At 49.0% G+C, this 13,582-nt stretch overlaps 5 protein-coding genes across 5 annotated transcripts; 2 read left to right on the top strand and 3 right to left on the bottom strand.

Annotated features, from left to right (window-relative positions):
- Positions 1-4,390: 4,390 nt before the first annotated feature.
- LOC118517355 (membrane-bound transcription factor site-2 protease-like) lies at positions 4,391-6,530 on the bottom strand. Its single transcript, XM_036063355.1, has 2 exons — positions 6,295-6,530; positions 4,391-6,220 (listed from the first exon to the last, which is right to left on the bottom strand). Exons 1-2 carry the CDS (start codon positions 6,367-6,369, stop codon positions 4,763-4,765), a joined length of 1,533 nt encoding a protein of 510 aa, XP_035919248.1. The 5' UTR covers positions 6,370-6,530; the 3' UTR covers positions 4,391-4,762.
- Positions 6,531-6,926: 396 nt separating this feature from the next.
- Positions 6,927-9,352, top strand: LOC118517348 (ubiquitin-like-specific protease 1). The gene is made up of 2 exons (XM_036063348.1): positions 6,927-7,376; positions 7,452-9,352. The coding sequence occupies exons 1-2, from the start codon at positions 7,286-7,288 to the stop codon at positions 9,275-9,277; spliced, it is 1,917 nt and encodes a 638-aa protein (XP_035919241.1). The 5' UTR covers positions 6,927-7,285; the 3' UTR covers positions 9,278-9,352.
- Positions 9,353-9,450: 98 nt separating this feature from the next.
- On the bottom strand, positions 9,451-10,985 carry LOC118517350 (E3 ubiquitin-protein ligase TM129-like). Its single transcript, XM_036063350.1, has 3 exons — positions 10,366-10,985; positions 10,098-10,227; positions 9,451-10,037 (listed from the first exon to the last, which is right to left on the bottom strand). The coding sequence occupies exons 1-3, from the start codon at positions 10,830-10,832 to the stop codon at positions 9,474-9,476; spliced, it is 1,161 nt and encodes a 386-aa protein (XP_035919243.1). The 5' UTR covers positions 10,833-10,985; the 3' UTR covers positions 9,451-9,473.
- A 39-nt stretch (positions 10,986-11,024) lies between these two features.
- LOC118517349 (transmembrane protein 39A-like) lies at positions 11,025-12,963 on the top strand. The gene is made up of 3 exons (XM_036063349.1): positions 11,025-11,670; positions 11,736-12,521; positions 12,593-12,963. The coding sequence occupies exons 1-3, from the start codon at positions 11,317-11,319 to the stop codon at positions 12,824-12,826; spliced, it is 1,374 nt and encodes a 457-aa protein (XP_035919242.1). The 5' UTR covers positions 11,025-11,316; the 3' UTR covers positions 12,827-12,963.
- Positions 12,868-13,515, bottom strand: LOC118517352 (LYR motif-containing protein 2-like). Its single transcript, XM_036063352.1, has 2 exons — positions 13,310-13,515; positions 12,868-13,244 (listed from the first exon to the last, which is right to left on the bottom strand). The coding sequence occupies exons 1-2, from the start codon at positions 13,346-13,348 to the stop codon at positions 12,990-12,992; spliced, it is 294 nt and encodes a 97-aa protein (XP_035919245.1). The 5' UTR covers positions 13,349-13,515; the 3' UTR covers positions 12,868-12,989.
- Positions 13,516-13,582: the final 67 nt, after the last annotated feature.

The following is a 13,582-nucleotide window of genomic DNA, read 5'->3' as shown; positions in this document are numbered from 1 at the left end:
TTTTTTTACCACACAATTTAGTATAAAACGTTTGCGTTTGTTTAGATACATGGTAAAAATTTTTAATCGAACTATAATCTGCTGAGTTGCCACTAAACGAAGGGTTTTGGAATCGATGTGTAAGTGAATAGGCAAATTCCATTCGGCGAATTAAATTCAGACTAATACGATATCACGAATTTTTGCATAAATATAAAATCAGGAATGTCTAATACCGCAAGAACCATCAAACAGAAAAAACATAGTACGATATGGACGGTATCGCCTATACCTCATGCAAATACCGTACAATCATTATTCGATTTTTATGAGCCACCACCAACCGAACCATCACAACCAATTCGAGCAATACGCGTACGAATGATCCACGCTAAACTTTCGCACAGCGCAACGTTTATTTTCCATTATAAAAAGGGCACAAAAAACGAAAGCTTTTTTGCACAACAGCAAAACAGAGAAGAAACAATACGGAAAATCGACCCAGCCGAGCAGAAGGCACATGGGCGTTCGCATAAAAAGGAACGTGAAATAAATAGGCAACTGCCGTGTTAGAAAATCGTTGTTTTGGATGGTATAAAATTCCTTTACAGTCGGCAATAGAAACGAAAGCGTGGTGAATATTTTAAGGGGAAGTTTAACAAAACAAAACTTAGTTTTAGAATAATTTAATTGCTGATTTTAATAATGCCTTGTATATTCAATTTTTAAAACAGTTTGTTAACTGTTTAGCCTTTCTCCCTTACGAATCGTTTCGAATTTCCATTTGGAATCGTTTATTTAGAAGTCTATGTAAATGTGTTCGTAACTTCCGAATCGACCTGAAGAAGATGTTGCTGCCTGCACCGCTAAAGCTGTACGACAACATATCCAACGTCTCAGACGAGAGAATTTAACGTTTATGACCAGCATATATGTCATCTTTATCATACATTTCCGTTAAGGAAATCGAGATACACTCGACACAACACCTTACACCAGCAGACTCATCTTGACAAAGTTTCTTTCCCAAAAGGACCCGACGTCACTAAGCCCCAAACGAAAGTGGCAACACTGTGATTAAGCAAACCTGGCAGCTGATTAATTTGTCGTTAAGTTTTAATGAGTTACAAAGCACTGACACATATTGTGGAATGTTGACAGCCGCTTTCCTTGATAAGAGAAAATCGCTTGCGGATGGGATGCCAAGTGGATTAATGGAGAGAGTATTAGGGGGCGAAAGTAATAAAGTGAAACATTTCCATTCGATGAGCTGGAGCTCGAGGTGCTGAACGGAGGATTGAAGATTGTGAGCAGTATTAATGAGTTTTTCCCCGTGCATTGGATTCGTTGCTTTTTTATCAACTAAAGATACGTTCTAAATAGTAAGTTTATATTAAGTATGTAGTCAATGGAAAGAAATTATAGTGATTTACAAATAAAAGCATCATTAGTGCACCATCAACTCTACTCATATTCCATCAACTAGCAAACAATTTCATAAGCCACACCACAGTTGCCAACACGGGGAACACAATACAAACATAAATACTCACTAAAATAAAGCCATACTACAGGCAAGAACAAAGGAACTTACCGCCTGGGGGAATTATGATTCTTATGTTAGTTGTTGTTAGGGTTGTTGTTCCCATTGTTGATTGGGTGGATTTGGGGGAGGGGGGAGCAGGCATGTTCTGATCCCGGTCGCCCGTGTAACCAGCAGTCCAGTGGCCCACCAAGCGTTCGGGGTAGTTTGCCCGGCATACCAACGACCACCGGAACCACAGCAGCGAGGTTGGCGTGCGTAAGATTGACGGATGTGGACCATGGTGGCGGCGGTACTATGATCGGCGTCGTCTGGATGGCAGATAACGTATCGCAGACAGTTGTTCCCGGGAGCCTGCAGACAGTCCTGCTCCGACTTCGCAGTGGCGAGTAGGCTATGATGGACCCCCGTCCGAGGATGGACTGATACGGTATGTTACCGATCCACCGGTAAGCTTGTCATCATCTTGTTGCGGTCTGGTTCTTGCGCCAACAGTGACGCTACTAGCTGGACGGCACTGGTGGCGGAGGAGGCTTTGGTGGTGGCTACGACGCAACGGAAGGATCCGGCTGGTGGTCAATGTCAGATCCGGCACGGAACGCCGATCCGTACTGATCATTCTAGGCGTTCCTCGCTCGCTCGCGATGTCTGTTCGACGGCTGGTGCTCGGTTAGTGCATGTTGTTGGACACTAGTAACTTAATGGTTGAGGATTTGTTGTTTGCCTCTATGGTTTCACTACACTCGCACAACGACCCTGGTCGGGTGATTCACGACAAAATTGTGCCCTTGAAAACAATTAATTCTTATCGTACACCGAGGTGCCCAAGCAGAACAAAGCACAAGCAGGGGGAATTAGCAATTTTCCGGTATGAACTTAATTCGTTTCACTGTACACTAAACTAAAATAAAACATAAACAAGAAACATTAACCTCCGCGAGAAATGGCACTTTCATTTGACAGCTTGTGTTAAACGTTGAAGATGAACCATTTCACACACATCGCTCAAGGCACACTTGGTAGGAGGATTTTGAGGGACCATTTCACTTCTGTAGTACTTTGGTTGAAGCAGCAACACAACACGGGATTGCAACTATAGTACACATTGACTATTTACGCGTGCAAAATCAAGCATTTCGACAAGCGCACAATCGCGGATTGTGGTGTATTGCATGGCAACCTCAGCAACCCTTCGCCAACACTTGTTTGTTGTCACTTTCGCATATTTTTTCGCATTCTTCTTTAAATCCCTGCCCGCATTCCGCCCGACCCGACATTTATAAAGAGTTTTCCCCGTTGTCAGTGCCCGCGTGGTGGCAAGGTTTTTTTGAAAGAAATTTCCGTTTTTTGCGCTATAATTAGATAGCATCGGCAGTGTAGTAAGGCAGTAGGTAGTCGCATCAACAATCATCATCTGATCGCTACACTCGCTTTCTTTCAGTTCGTCCCTTCATGCCTCATGCCTTCTCTCCACATTTCTATCAACGTTACGTTATCTCGATCTTGATCAGCACGTCCCATCATCCGAAGAGGTTGTTCCGCCCATTTTCGCCACTGTTGTTAGCGCTAAGTTTATCGAAACCTTTTGATTTCGTTAAGATCATCTCGATTAAACGCTGCCTAGGCTTACGATTAGTAAAATCGTTGAGAAAGGTAAATAAATGCCATCGGCAGATGACTGTGGATGATTTGTGGATCAAAAGCAGCTGTGCGGCTGCCTTTTCTCCTATTCATTAAAAATGGGATTCTTGATTTTTTTGTGGAATAAAAGGCAATTTTTATTCCATTTGAGTTTAAAGAACAAATATTATACTTTTAATTTAAAATTTCCTTATAATTTACACCACTTTCAATAACACGAATCGCTTGAGCCTTTAAAGATGAACACAATAAAACAAGGACCATAACAGCACACCGATTATCCTTACCTACAACAGTAAACAACAATGTGAAACTGCACAAGGTTGCGTATTTAAAAAAACGCTACCCAAACTGCCAAACATTGGAAACACCGCACTAAATATTTGCGTTTACACACCCACCCACACACACGTGTGTGTAACCCCGGACCGCGTGCTCGATGGCGTGAGGTGCATTCGTGTTGAACGGACATCCCGGCGCGTACTACGCGTAACCAGAGACGGTGAGTGTACAAAAAAAAAAACAAAATCGAAAAAAAGCACAAACACACACAGGACAGGTCAGTCGTCACGCGACTGTTGATGTACTACACACATGCGTCTTCGACACGCTACCGGAAGGACGAAACTACCGCACTGCTCGAAGGCGTTCAAACGACTACTACGTTTGTGGCTTCCGAGGCGACGAATTTTCCGCATACCGACACCACCACTACTACTACTACGAGAGCGCATCATACAGAGATAATGTGAGAAAGAGTGAGCGAGAGTGAGCGAGGCAGGTGAAGCAGCCTTCGCTCTCACGGGTTTCCACCGTCCTTCTGTGGCAAGAGAAAATCGGCAAGCGTTTGAGGCTTGGGACGAAAAAAAAATACTGTAAATAAAAAAATAAGGACTCAGCATCCTTGAGCGTTGCTTATTAACGCAGAGAAGTGCTCAGAGCTTCTTCAGTACGGGTTTGTTGATATTTCGTCCCTGTTGCGGGAGCTACCAGTTTTCCTGATATTTGGAGAGTGGTGGCACATCCGGCGAGAGATGTAAGCACCTGTTATCTCCGAAGGAGTTTTCTGGTTACTTTCTCTTCTTGCATATTTCGCCTGCTTTTTTCGCACATCGATGCGGAATTCACGGGACAGCTGATCTTGAACATGTGTTTAAGGAGCTGGCTGCACAGAACGGCCAGGCATTTTTTTTTTTCAGGCGAACCGACCAAAACTCGTACTTGGTGTTATCGTTTAGTTTTAGATCGGTGATCATGTTTATTCTATTCGCTAATATCAATACACAATATGTCTTTACTATAAATGATTGCATTCAGTGATAAAGAGCTGCTAGTTGCTGATGCCATTGTTACGTGACTAATAGTTTGCTTTTAATGCTTCACCCTTACTGAGCTGGTGATTGAGTCTGTTTTATTCGCATTACCACTTACTGTGATTGCCCCAACTACTATTGCTAACTTAACTGCGCTTTTGTAGCGTAAAAATGTTGAATTTCCTACATAAATGGAATTCGATGTCATATGGCGTGCTCGGGTGCTTGTCCTGCTACATTATTTCCCTAGGCCTCATACTACAATGCCACTTTAGGAATCTGTTTCTCACACGGACAGTACCCTGTAGAGCGATAGCCAAAACACTTTCATAAGCAGTATGAACACGAACAACGTGCCAACCACGTTGACAACGAGCGAAATCATGTCACGTTTACTTTTCTGCGGTATCCGCTGCTGGATCGAGCCGTCCGATAGCAGCGTGTTGACGATGTGCTGCCCATCGAAGCCATAGCACGGCATAACGTTGATGAACGCTAATCCGATCGCAAACACGGTCACATACTTGAGTAGCAGCTGAATCGAGTCCGCAAAGCGCGGCGCGAACACACCCGTCTTGGGCACGAACCTCGAAACTTGAACCGTTCGGGTCGCATCACCCGGATGTCCGATATAGATGACGTCCGGTTTGGATTCGCGCCGTATCTGCATGATTGTGGTGTAGTTGTTGATGCTGGGCTTAAAGCAGTGCCCTTCCGAACATTGGCCGTTGTGCTGGCAGTAGCCGAAACTGTTCTCGATCGTTTTGCGTATGTTGAGGCACATGTGCTGCGGTAACGCCACGTCGTCCTCGTTGGCATCGACCATGTACTCGAAGCAGCTGGACGCTGTATTATCGCTGCCGCAACACTCGATCAGGCCATCGTTCTTGTGCGACATGGGTACGGATTCATCGTTCAGATGAACGAAATCGGTTGACACACAGTAGGCCGGTGGCGAGTGAATGGTGTGCAGCAAACATTCGAACCAACTCTCCTCGTGATGGATCTCGCAGTTGTTGATCGATTTTATAATGTCGCCCTGCTCGAGCCCCCGCGATCCGGCCATCGGGGAGTTGTTTTTGAGCGTCGTCACAATAACACCGTCGCTGGTGCGATAGAGCGCCGAGAAGAGCAGTGGGGTGGACATGAACAGCAGGTAGGTGAACAGGCCCAGCACCAAATTGTGCCAGATGCCGGCACACAGCACGCGTAACTTCTTCCACAAGCGCAGCGTGTTCAGCTGGTCTGAATCAAGCTGCGTGTAGGCCATCGGTATGATTAGCAGCACGTGCAGACCAAAGCCTTTGATCTGAACGTCCTCGAGTACGGCCGCTAGCCCATGCCCGAGCTCGTGCACCACACTATTGATGGCGAGGGCTGCGATGTAGTAACCAATTTCGTTGATGGGCAAATTCACACCCGGCACTACCAGATCGATATCTACCATCCGCCGGCCGGGCGTGCGCGAGTCTCCACCGGCCACGCCCGCCGTTACCACCCGTGCCGACTGTCCGTGAAGATTCGTTTGCAAGGAAGACACGACGATCATCACCACGGCGAACGGCATCAGCAGCAGGCTCAGGTAGACACCGAGGTTGAAGCTGCAGTCCAGTATTTTCGGATACTTGGTGCTCCATTTCACGATTGACCGGTTCAGGGCAGTCGTGTGCCACTGCAGGCGAAGGAACTTAACCGTCAGTCCGGTCCCTCGCAGGAATGCATCGTATGGATAGTGCATGCAGCTCTGGAAGGGTGGAGCAAAAATCATGTTGAAACAAGCAGCACTAGCAAAACAAAACACGACACGGCGAATCATACCTTGAAAAATCCGTCAAAAAACAGCAGCACCACGTACATCAGCACTACAATACCTAATATTACTATCAGCTCCATGCTGGTGGAAGTTCATACGCGTGAAGGAGAGGAGTTTTATGGCAGCAGATGCATTATTAGGTAGAGGAAAATAACAAAACTCTTTTGCAACCACCGGCAAATTGCATTCCCCAGAATGTTTTGGTTGTTGTTTGCAAATCGGCTGTCAAAGTGTAGTGCGGAACGGATCGGGTATGTGCAGCAGAATGATGGTTCCGTGTGTGCGTGAGATGACCACCACTAGCGAAAATCGAGCCGATCTCAAACAACCCAGGATTCAACTCGCAACTCTTAATTCGAGCAGTGTAATGTACTTGTACAAGCGCTTGTAAAGCTTTTTTGGCACGTTGAGTACAATTGCAGATCGTTTCATGCACTGGTTATTGTAATTGTTTCGCGAACCAGTGTATTAAACGAGACTGGGAATCGCCAGCCGGGGGTTGGAGTGGCCTGCTCGAACTATGAGGAGAAACAGCTGCTCGAATTTGCTCTTGAAATTCTCTGAAAAGTGAGTAAAAGTGAGGAGCAGCTGCTCGATAATGCCGGAAAGGTGAGCAAAACTGTTCACTTGACATTAACGCACGACCACAATTACTGCTGACCGAATGCCTCCTCTATGTGCATCGAACGCGAGCTGTACAGTTTACTCGGATCGAACAGCAATGCATTTGATAAAATTGTAAAAGTAGTGTAGTCACACGCACATTTCGTACCCGTCGTTTTTTGAATCGTGAAAGGACGCGTTCGGTAAATGTCGCTGTTTTGGTGCAAATAATCACGATCGTTCTGAGGTGCGTCGTTTGTGATATCGCGCGCGCGCTGCGCTTCCTTTCTTTCCGCGTTTGTGCGTACACCACCGACGGCTGTCATCGGTGAAACGGTATTAGGAGCTGTGTGTGGTTTTTTTTTTACGTTCAATGTGGTCCGTGATTTGCAAATGAAGATGTTTCCCGCGACGCTCATTTCTCGCCTGAAGTCGATGCTAAGCGACATCGGGCACGGCGGACGCACCGACAGCAACAACGACCGTAAGCGAAAGAGTATTGTGCAGCAAGACATCGATATCAAGAAACGCCGAATGACGACAGTGTCTTCGATTCCAGCACCGATGGAAGAGGTTTCTACCCACAGTAATAGACCGGCACGGCCGACACCATGCAATTCCGTGACAGGCGTACAGTTGCAGAACGGTGCGCACGGTGCAGTGCCCCGGTCGATGGCAAGCGTGCGCCGTCTGAGTGAAATTACCGACATGCCAAGGGTAAATCTGTACTCACCACCATTCCATCTACCGGACCGGTTCGGAATGTCAGAAGCACGACCACTGGCACGGCGCAGCGAACAAAGCCGTCCTCCGCAGTTAATCCCAATAAAGTGCGTCCCGTCGCGAGCATCGGGCTTTGGTCAACGAGGTGCAGATGGTGGGTCAGGCATCGGCCTGAAGCCACCTTTCGGTGGGTCCAGTTCCGGTTTGTTCAGGCAAAGCGTGCCGCAGTCGTCGGGAGCCAATGTGAGCGCCGGTAACGTTTCCTTGCTGTCCAACGAGTTCAGGAATCTGCTGCGCTCCAAGCACGGCATCACCCCGACGACGTGGTCCGACGATAAAGCCGCACTGGACCAAGAGCTAGACGCACACCGCGAAGCGACAAAGAAGTATGAATCGCTGATGCAAAAGTTTATCCCCATCATGAACGAGCCGCCCAAGCGGATCGCATACGATCGGTATACGCGGAAAACCATCAATGGAGATGTGTCGCGATCGACCGTGCAAAAGCTGACTCCGATGGCAGAGCTGACCGATGATGACGGCGACGACGACAATCAGGACGACAGCGACGACTGTGTGGAGGTGGAGGTGACACACAGCAAAAGTGGCCGTTTGTTTACGCCACTCGATTCGATGTTGACGCTGGCGCTGGAGAATGCGAACGACTCGAAGCAATCGTTGTCATCGACCAGCCAGCCGCCGGAACCGGTCAACTCGGTGAAGGAGCGGTTCGAGACGAAACAGGTCTTCCGGGACGACATCATCCAGGACGTGCAGCAGCGCTACGGTACCCTGTTCAGCCAGCGCAAAACGTTGATCGAGCAGGAGAAGAATCGTCTAGGCAGCCTGCGGCAAACCACGCACGTGCAGGAGAATGAGGCGCGCAACAAGATGCTCAACTACGTATGCTCCTTCTACAAGTTCGATGTGCTGAACGAGTCGGAGCTGAAGGAGTCTACGCCCGAGCCAGAAGATGTGCCGTTGCCGGAGCTGACGAAGGAACAGCTCGACCAGATGCATCGAAAGCTGCGTGCCGGCAACCAGGTGGTGATGGAGAAGTTTAACCTGCAGATCACCGGTAACGATCTCGTGACGTTGCAAGACCTGAACTGGCTAAACGACGCGGTCATCAACTTCTACATGGAGCTGCTGCGAGAGCGTAGCGAGCAGAAGCACGGCCAGGGCCTGCCGAAGGTCTACACGATGAACACGTTCTTTCTGCCGCAGCTGCTGAAGATCGGTTACTCGGGTGTGCGCCGCTGGACGCGCAAGGTGGACCTGCTGGCGAACGATATGATCGTGGTGCCGGTGCACGTGGGCGGCATCCACTGGTGCATGTCCACGATCGATCTGCGGCGGAAAACCATCCACTACTACGACTCGATGGGTTCGCCGAACAATGCCGTGCTGAACGCGCTGGAAGAGTATCTGTGTCAGGAGTCGATGGACAAGCGCAAAATGCCGTTCGACAAGAGCGGCCTGACCAAGCAGAACATACGCGACTGTCCGCGCCAGAAGAATGGGAGCGATTGTGGTGTATTTAGCTGTATGTTTGCCGAGTTCTTAACGCGCGACCACCCCATCACGTTCGATCAGTCCAACATGCCGTACTTTCGGAAAAAGATGACCGTGGAGATAATGTCGGGCAAGCTGCTCACGTAATCCGCCCGTGGGCCTATAATCGAAGAAAGCTATGCAAATTGAATAAAGCGACCCAGCACTCATCCCAACACACAATCATTTTCCCCTAACACTACTTTCGACAGATGCGCCCAGACCACCGGACATGGCCCCCAGCCATGCAGCGGTACCATCCACCAGGAAAGGAGAGCGCATTTACTTCTGGCAGGACGAATATTTATTCTTCGGTTTGTTGCGCCGGCACACGGTTCTCGAGGTAGCATACGTCACGCACACAAAACCGAGCCCGGCACATCGGGCAGGTCGTTTTCTTGCTCAGCCACGTATCGCGATCGACTCGTCGCTGTTGCGACGCGAACCAGGTCGCCAAACAACCGACACACCACAACGGCCGACAACCGCACGGTTGGCAGCGTTCCGACTCGGGCAGTGGCGCACCGGTCACGCTCTCGTCCAGGCAGTACTTGACAATCTTCACGTCTGGCTGAGCCTGCAGGCACGCGAGACAACAATCACCGTCCTCCGGAACGAACGTGCTGGCTATGGTCGGATTTTGCGCCACCTCCTCCTTGAACGCTTCCACAAACCGTTCGGTGAGCGAACGAAACTGCACCGAGGGCATCACCAGCATGGGGCGATTCAGGCGATCGCGCAGCTCCTTGATGTGGCTGATGTTGATGCGAATGATGAACGGCCGGACCCGGCTCACCTGAGGCTTGACTAGGATGTTTACGAACTCGGCCGATTCGAGCGTATCGGTGATCACTTCCTTTCTGTCGATCTACGGAAGAGTAACGAACATGGTCGGTTATCAGCCTCGTGCACCTGCCAGCACACTCACCTTGTACGCGCACAACTGCGCCTCACTCTGCGGGACGATGTTGTGCACGTACATGTTTGTTTTAATGATCCAACTTTCCGTCACCACCAGTGTTGAGATGGCGTTTGAGCGTATGGAGATTTTGGTATCCCTGTGGTAAAGTGAATAGAGGACAAGTAGAGTACAGTGTACGGTGAAAACGCGCAGGGCACAATTGTTCATTTAAGAATAAATACACGATACTTTCGAACGAACCCGCCCGCCGTTGTCTTCTCAGTGATGTACGTACCGCCGATACTCGTCGTTAATGTTGGTGGCGACGGACCGCCAGTCCGGTAGGTCGGGGGTCGTCAAAAGGTGCAGCTGTTTCGCGATCGGATGATGGCTCCAACCGTCCATTGCCCAGTAGAACACGGTAAGCATGGCTACGAGCAGCAACGTACCGGAGCCGGTACAGAACGCTGCCCAGGCAGTCTCGGCGTACGAGGATGCATTCGGCTGCATTACGAGCTCGTCCGGATTCATCCACGCCATCAACCATATGAAGATGACGTACCCGAACGGCATCGCTGAGTGGATCAGCAGCTTCACGCTAGTCGCCTTCAGATGGTACAGCACGAAATCGGTTTCGGCCGCCAGGTAGTGTGTGCACAGCTGATTCACAGTCAGCCCGACCGATTCCATTTCCGACGTAGGGAAAATCGTGAAAAAGAACAGCATCACGAATATGATGCAGTACACGATGTGCGGTACCATCGTGCGTGTTTTTGTGCCGCCGGAATGGCACTCTCGGGAGGGAAAAGGGACAAATTAAAATAAGAGGTGCGAACGAAAGAGTTTTTGGGAGAGCAACAACAAAAAGGACCGTTTTTGGGAGAAAAACAAAGCACTTCGTTGGCACTGCTGTCAAACTGCTGCAGCAGTTATTTTGACATTTCCTGCTGTCACAACAAAGCGTTTTTGCATGCTTGCGATTCAAAACAGAGTAGGATCCAGCTGGAGGAAGGAAGCTTGCGCGTTGCTCTCGTTCGCCGGGATATTGGATTTAATTTACTACGGAACATACATCGCTCTGATCCACACACACTCTTTGGTCTCTGGAAGATGTCCAACTAAAGTTCTCGCTGGCAGCAGGAGCATTATTCGACCGACCGAAACGACCGGACATTCCGATAGTGTGATGTGCTGTGGTAGAATCGTACGAAAATAGTCAAATTGTATTGAAAAAACGCCAGCCGCCATGACTGTAACGAACAGACGGTACCATCGGGGACACCTTCCAACGTCGAGCCATTTTCAGCCCCCGGCCAGTACTGCTTCTTCCCCCAATGCGTTAGCGACGGTCGGTGGTAGCAGCAACAGCAGCAACAGTGGCAACACGAACAACACCGTGGACAGTAATGGCGAGGAGGATGGCAGTGCCATGTTTACGCCGTTTCCCAAACACGTGCCATATCCGAACGTGGAGCAAAGCTCGGAACTAATGAACGAGCTGCTCATTTTCTGCTTCACAATCCTTGCCAGTGCGACTCAGTTTTTGCACCTGTACCGGTCGGTCTGGTGGCTGCCGAACTCGTACAACCGGCAAGCTGTGGTAAGTAATGGGAGGTCACAGGTCGTATCTTGGGCCAACTAATTCATTTTCGTTTCGTTTTGTAGAACTTTTACCTAATCGACTGGGATCTTGCCATCTTTATCGACATTATGGCCAGCCGGCGGCTGCTGTACTGTTGCATACTGAAGTTCATCGATGCGAACTGTCCGGAAGCGTACGTGGAAGTGAGCAAACGGGCGGCCAAGTACACCTTTCTGGCGTTTGTGGTGGTTTCGTTTGCCGTTTGTGGGGCACAAATTTTCCAGAAAGCCAGCTACATCCATCTGTTCGTGTTGAGCTACCCGTTGGTGCTGTACCTCATGATATTTGGGCTGAATTTGGAACAGTTCCTGCGTACCATCGTCGATACGGAACCGAACTGTATCAACGGGATGCCACTGCACAGCTGTTCGTCCAATCCGAACTCGATCCGCACCGAAATCGATGCACTCAAGACGGACTTTAACAGCCGGTGCAAGCAAGTTATCTTCACGTCGCTGCTGAACGCGTACTATGCCGGGTTTGTTCCGTGCGTGCTCGCATCGAAGCATCTGTACTACAACAATTTCTGGACGACGCAGCATTTGGCCTGTGTGTTTGTGGGCGGTTTTACCATGTGCGTGACGTATTGCTTCCCGATGCGCTACTGCGATGTGTTTCACCGGGCCGCGCTACACCTTGGCCAGTGGCACCGGGTGAACAATCGGTCGAGCAGTGTGCCAGCGTACACCTGGTCGAAGACGAACATTTACCCGCACGGTACGTACGTGCGGCACATGGGAGAGGTGTATCGATCCGTGGGCTATTGCACTTCGGCCATACCGGCCAACAGCAGCCATTATAGATTTTACGTAAGTACAACAAAGGCGATCGACACGCTTAACGTAAGCCAGCAAGTAATTTGAACATGCTTTCTTTGCAGGCAATATTTAGCTATCATGTCGTCATATACATGTCGCTGTTTGCAGTTCAGATGTTGCTGATAGTACTGCAACTTGTCATATTTGCTCTAACACCGGAATGGCAGAACGTGCTGTCGGTTGGCTTTCTGTTGCTGACCAACTTTTTCACGCTGTTTCGGATCGCACGTGATTACTTCATTGCTCGTCGGATTTATGCTAGCGAACCGCTGTACCTCGGCATGAAGCTGCAGTAGTAGTAGTGCTAGTGAGCTGCACATATCTCAAACCAGCGCAGTAACGGACGGATGGTGATACCGACGTTTGTAATTTATTGAACTATACGATTAACTCTCAATATACATGAACTAGTGAGTAACGGTTGCGCAATCTCCGGAAACCGGTGGGATGCTAGTTTGTTTAGCTGACCTTCGCGTCCGAATTGCTGCCCGGCCCAGTCCCGCTGAGCTCGAGACTGGTCTGCAGCTCCTTCAAATTCCGGTTGCCATGCTGAAGCAGCATCTTGATCGCCAGCTCATCCGTTTGGTTCTTGTTGTTGCGAAAGTCTGCTCTGGCCCATTCCCGTAGCTCACGTCGGTTACTGGCATCCGGAACTTGCCGGATAGTACGAAATATGGTCCGGTATAGCTTAAGCACTTCTTGCCGCAGCATAAACTGTGCGAACATGGACAACAGTATCAGTAGGGTGAAATGACTACAATGGAAATGGTGTGTGTTACCTGCTTCAGGCTTAGTGCTGCTTTTGGTATTTTCGACATGTATGTTGCAGGTAAGTGATATTGTTTCGCACATTTACTCCAACGCACTGCAAGTTGCACGATTATGGCGGCAGGCCCGGCATTCAAATTTTTGTTTTCTTGTTTAGAATAGTGCGCTAATTACAATCTTTCTCATCCCAAGTTTTCCGATGAAAATCCGCTTGACATTTGTGTTTGTTTTGATTTTGCGTTGCTTAATGCAAGCAGCTGAGATCCAAGCAACAAAACGTGGGA

This window comes from Anopheles stephensi, unplaced genomic scaffold (genome assembly GCF_013141755.1).
Source record: "Anopheles stephensi strain Indian unplaced genomic scaffold, UCI_ANSTEP_V1.0 ucontig99, whole genome shotgun sequence".
In the NCBI taxonomy this organism is placed as follows: Eukaryota; Metazoa; Arthropoda; class Insecta; order Diptera; family Culicidae; genus Anopheles; species Anopheles stephensi.
This window is presented reverse-complemented; position numbering and strand designations above follow the sequence as displayed.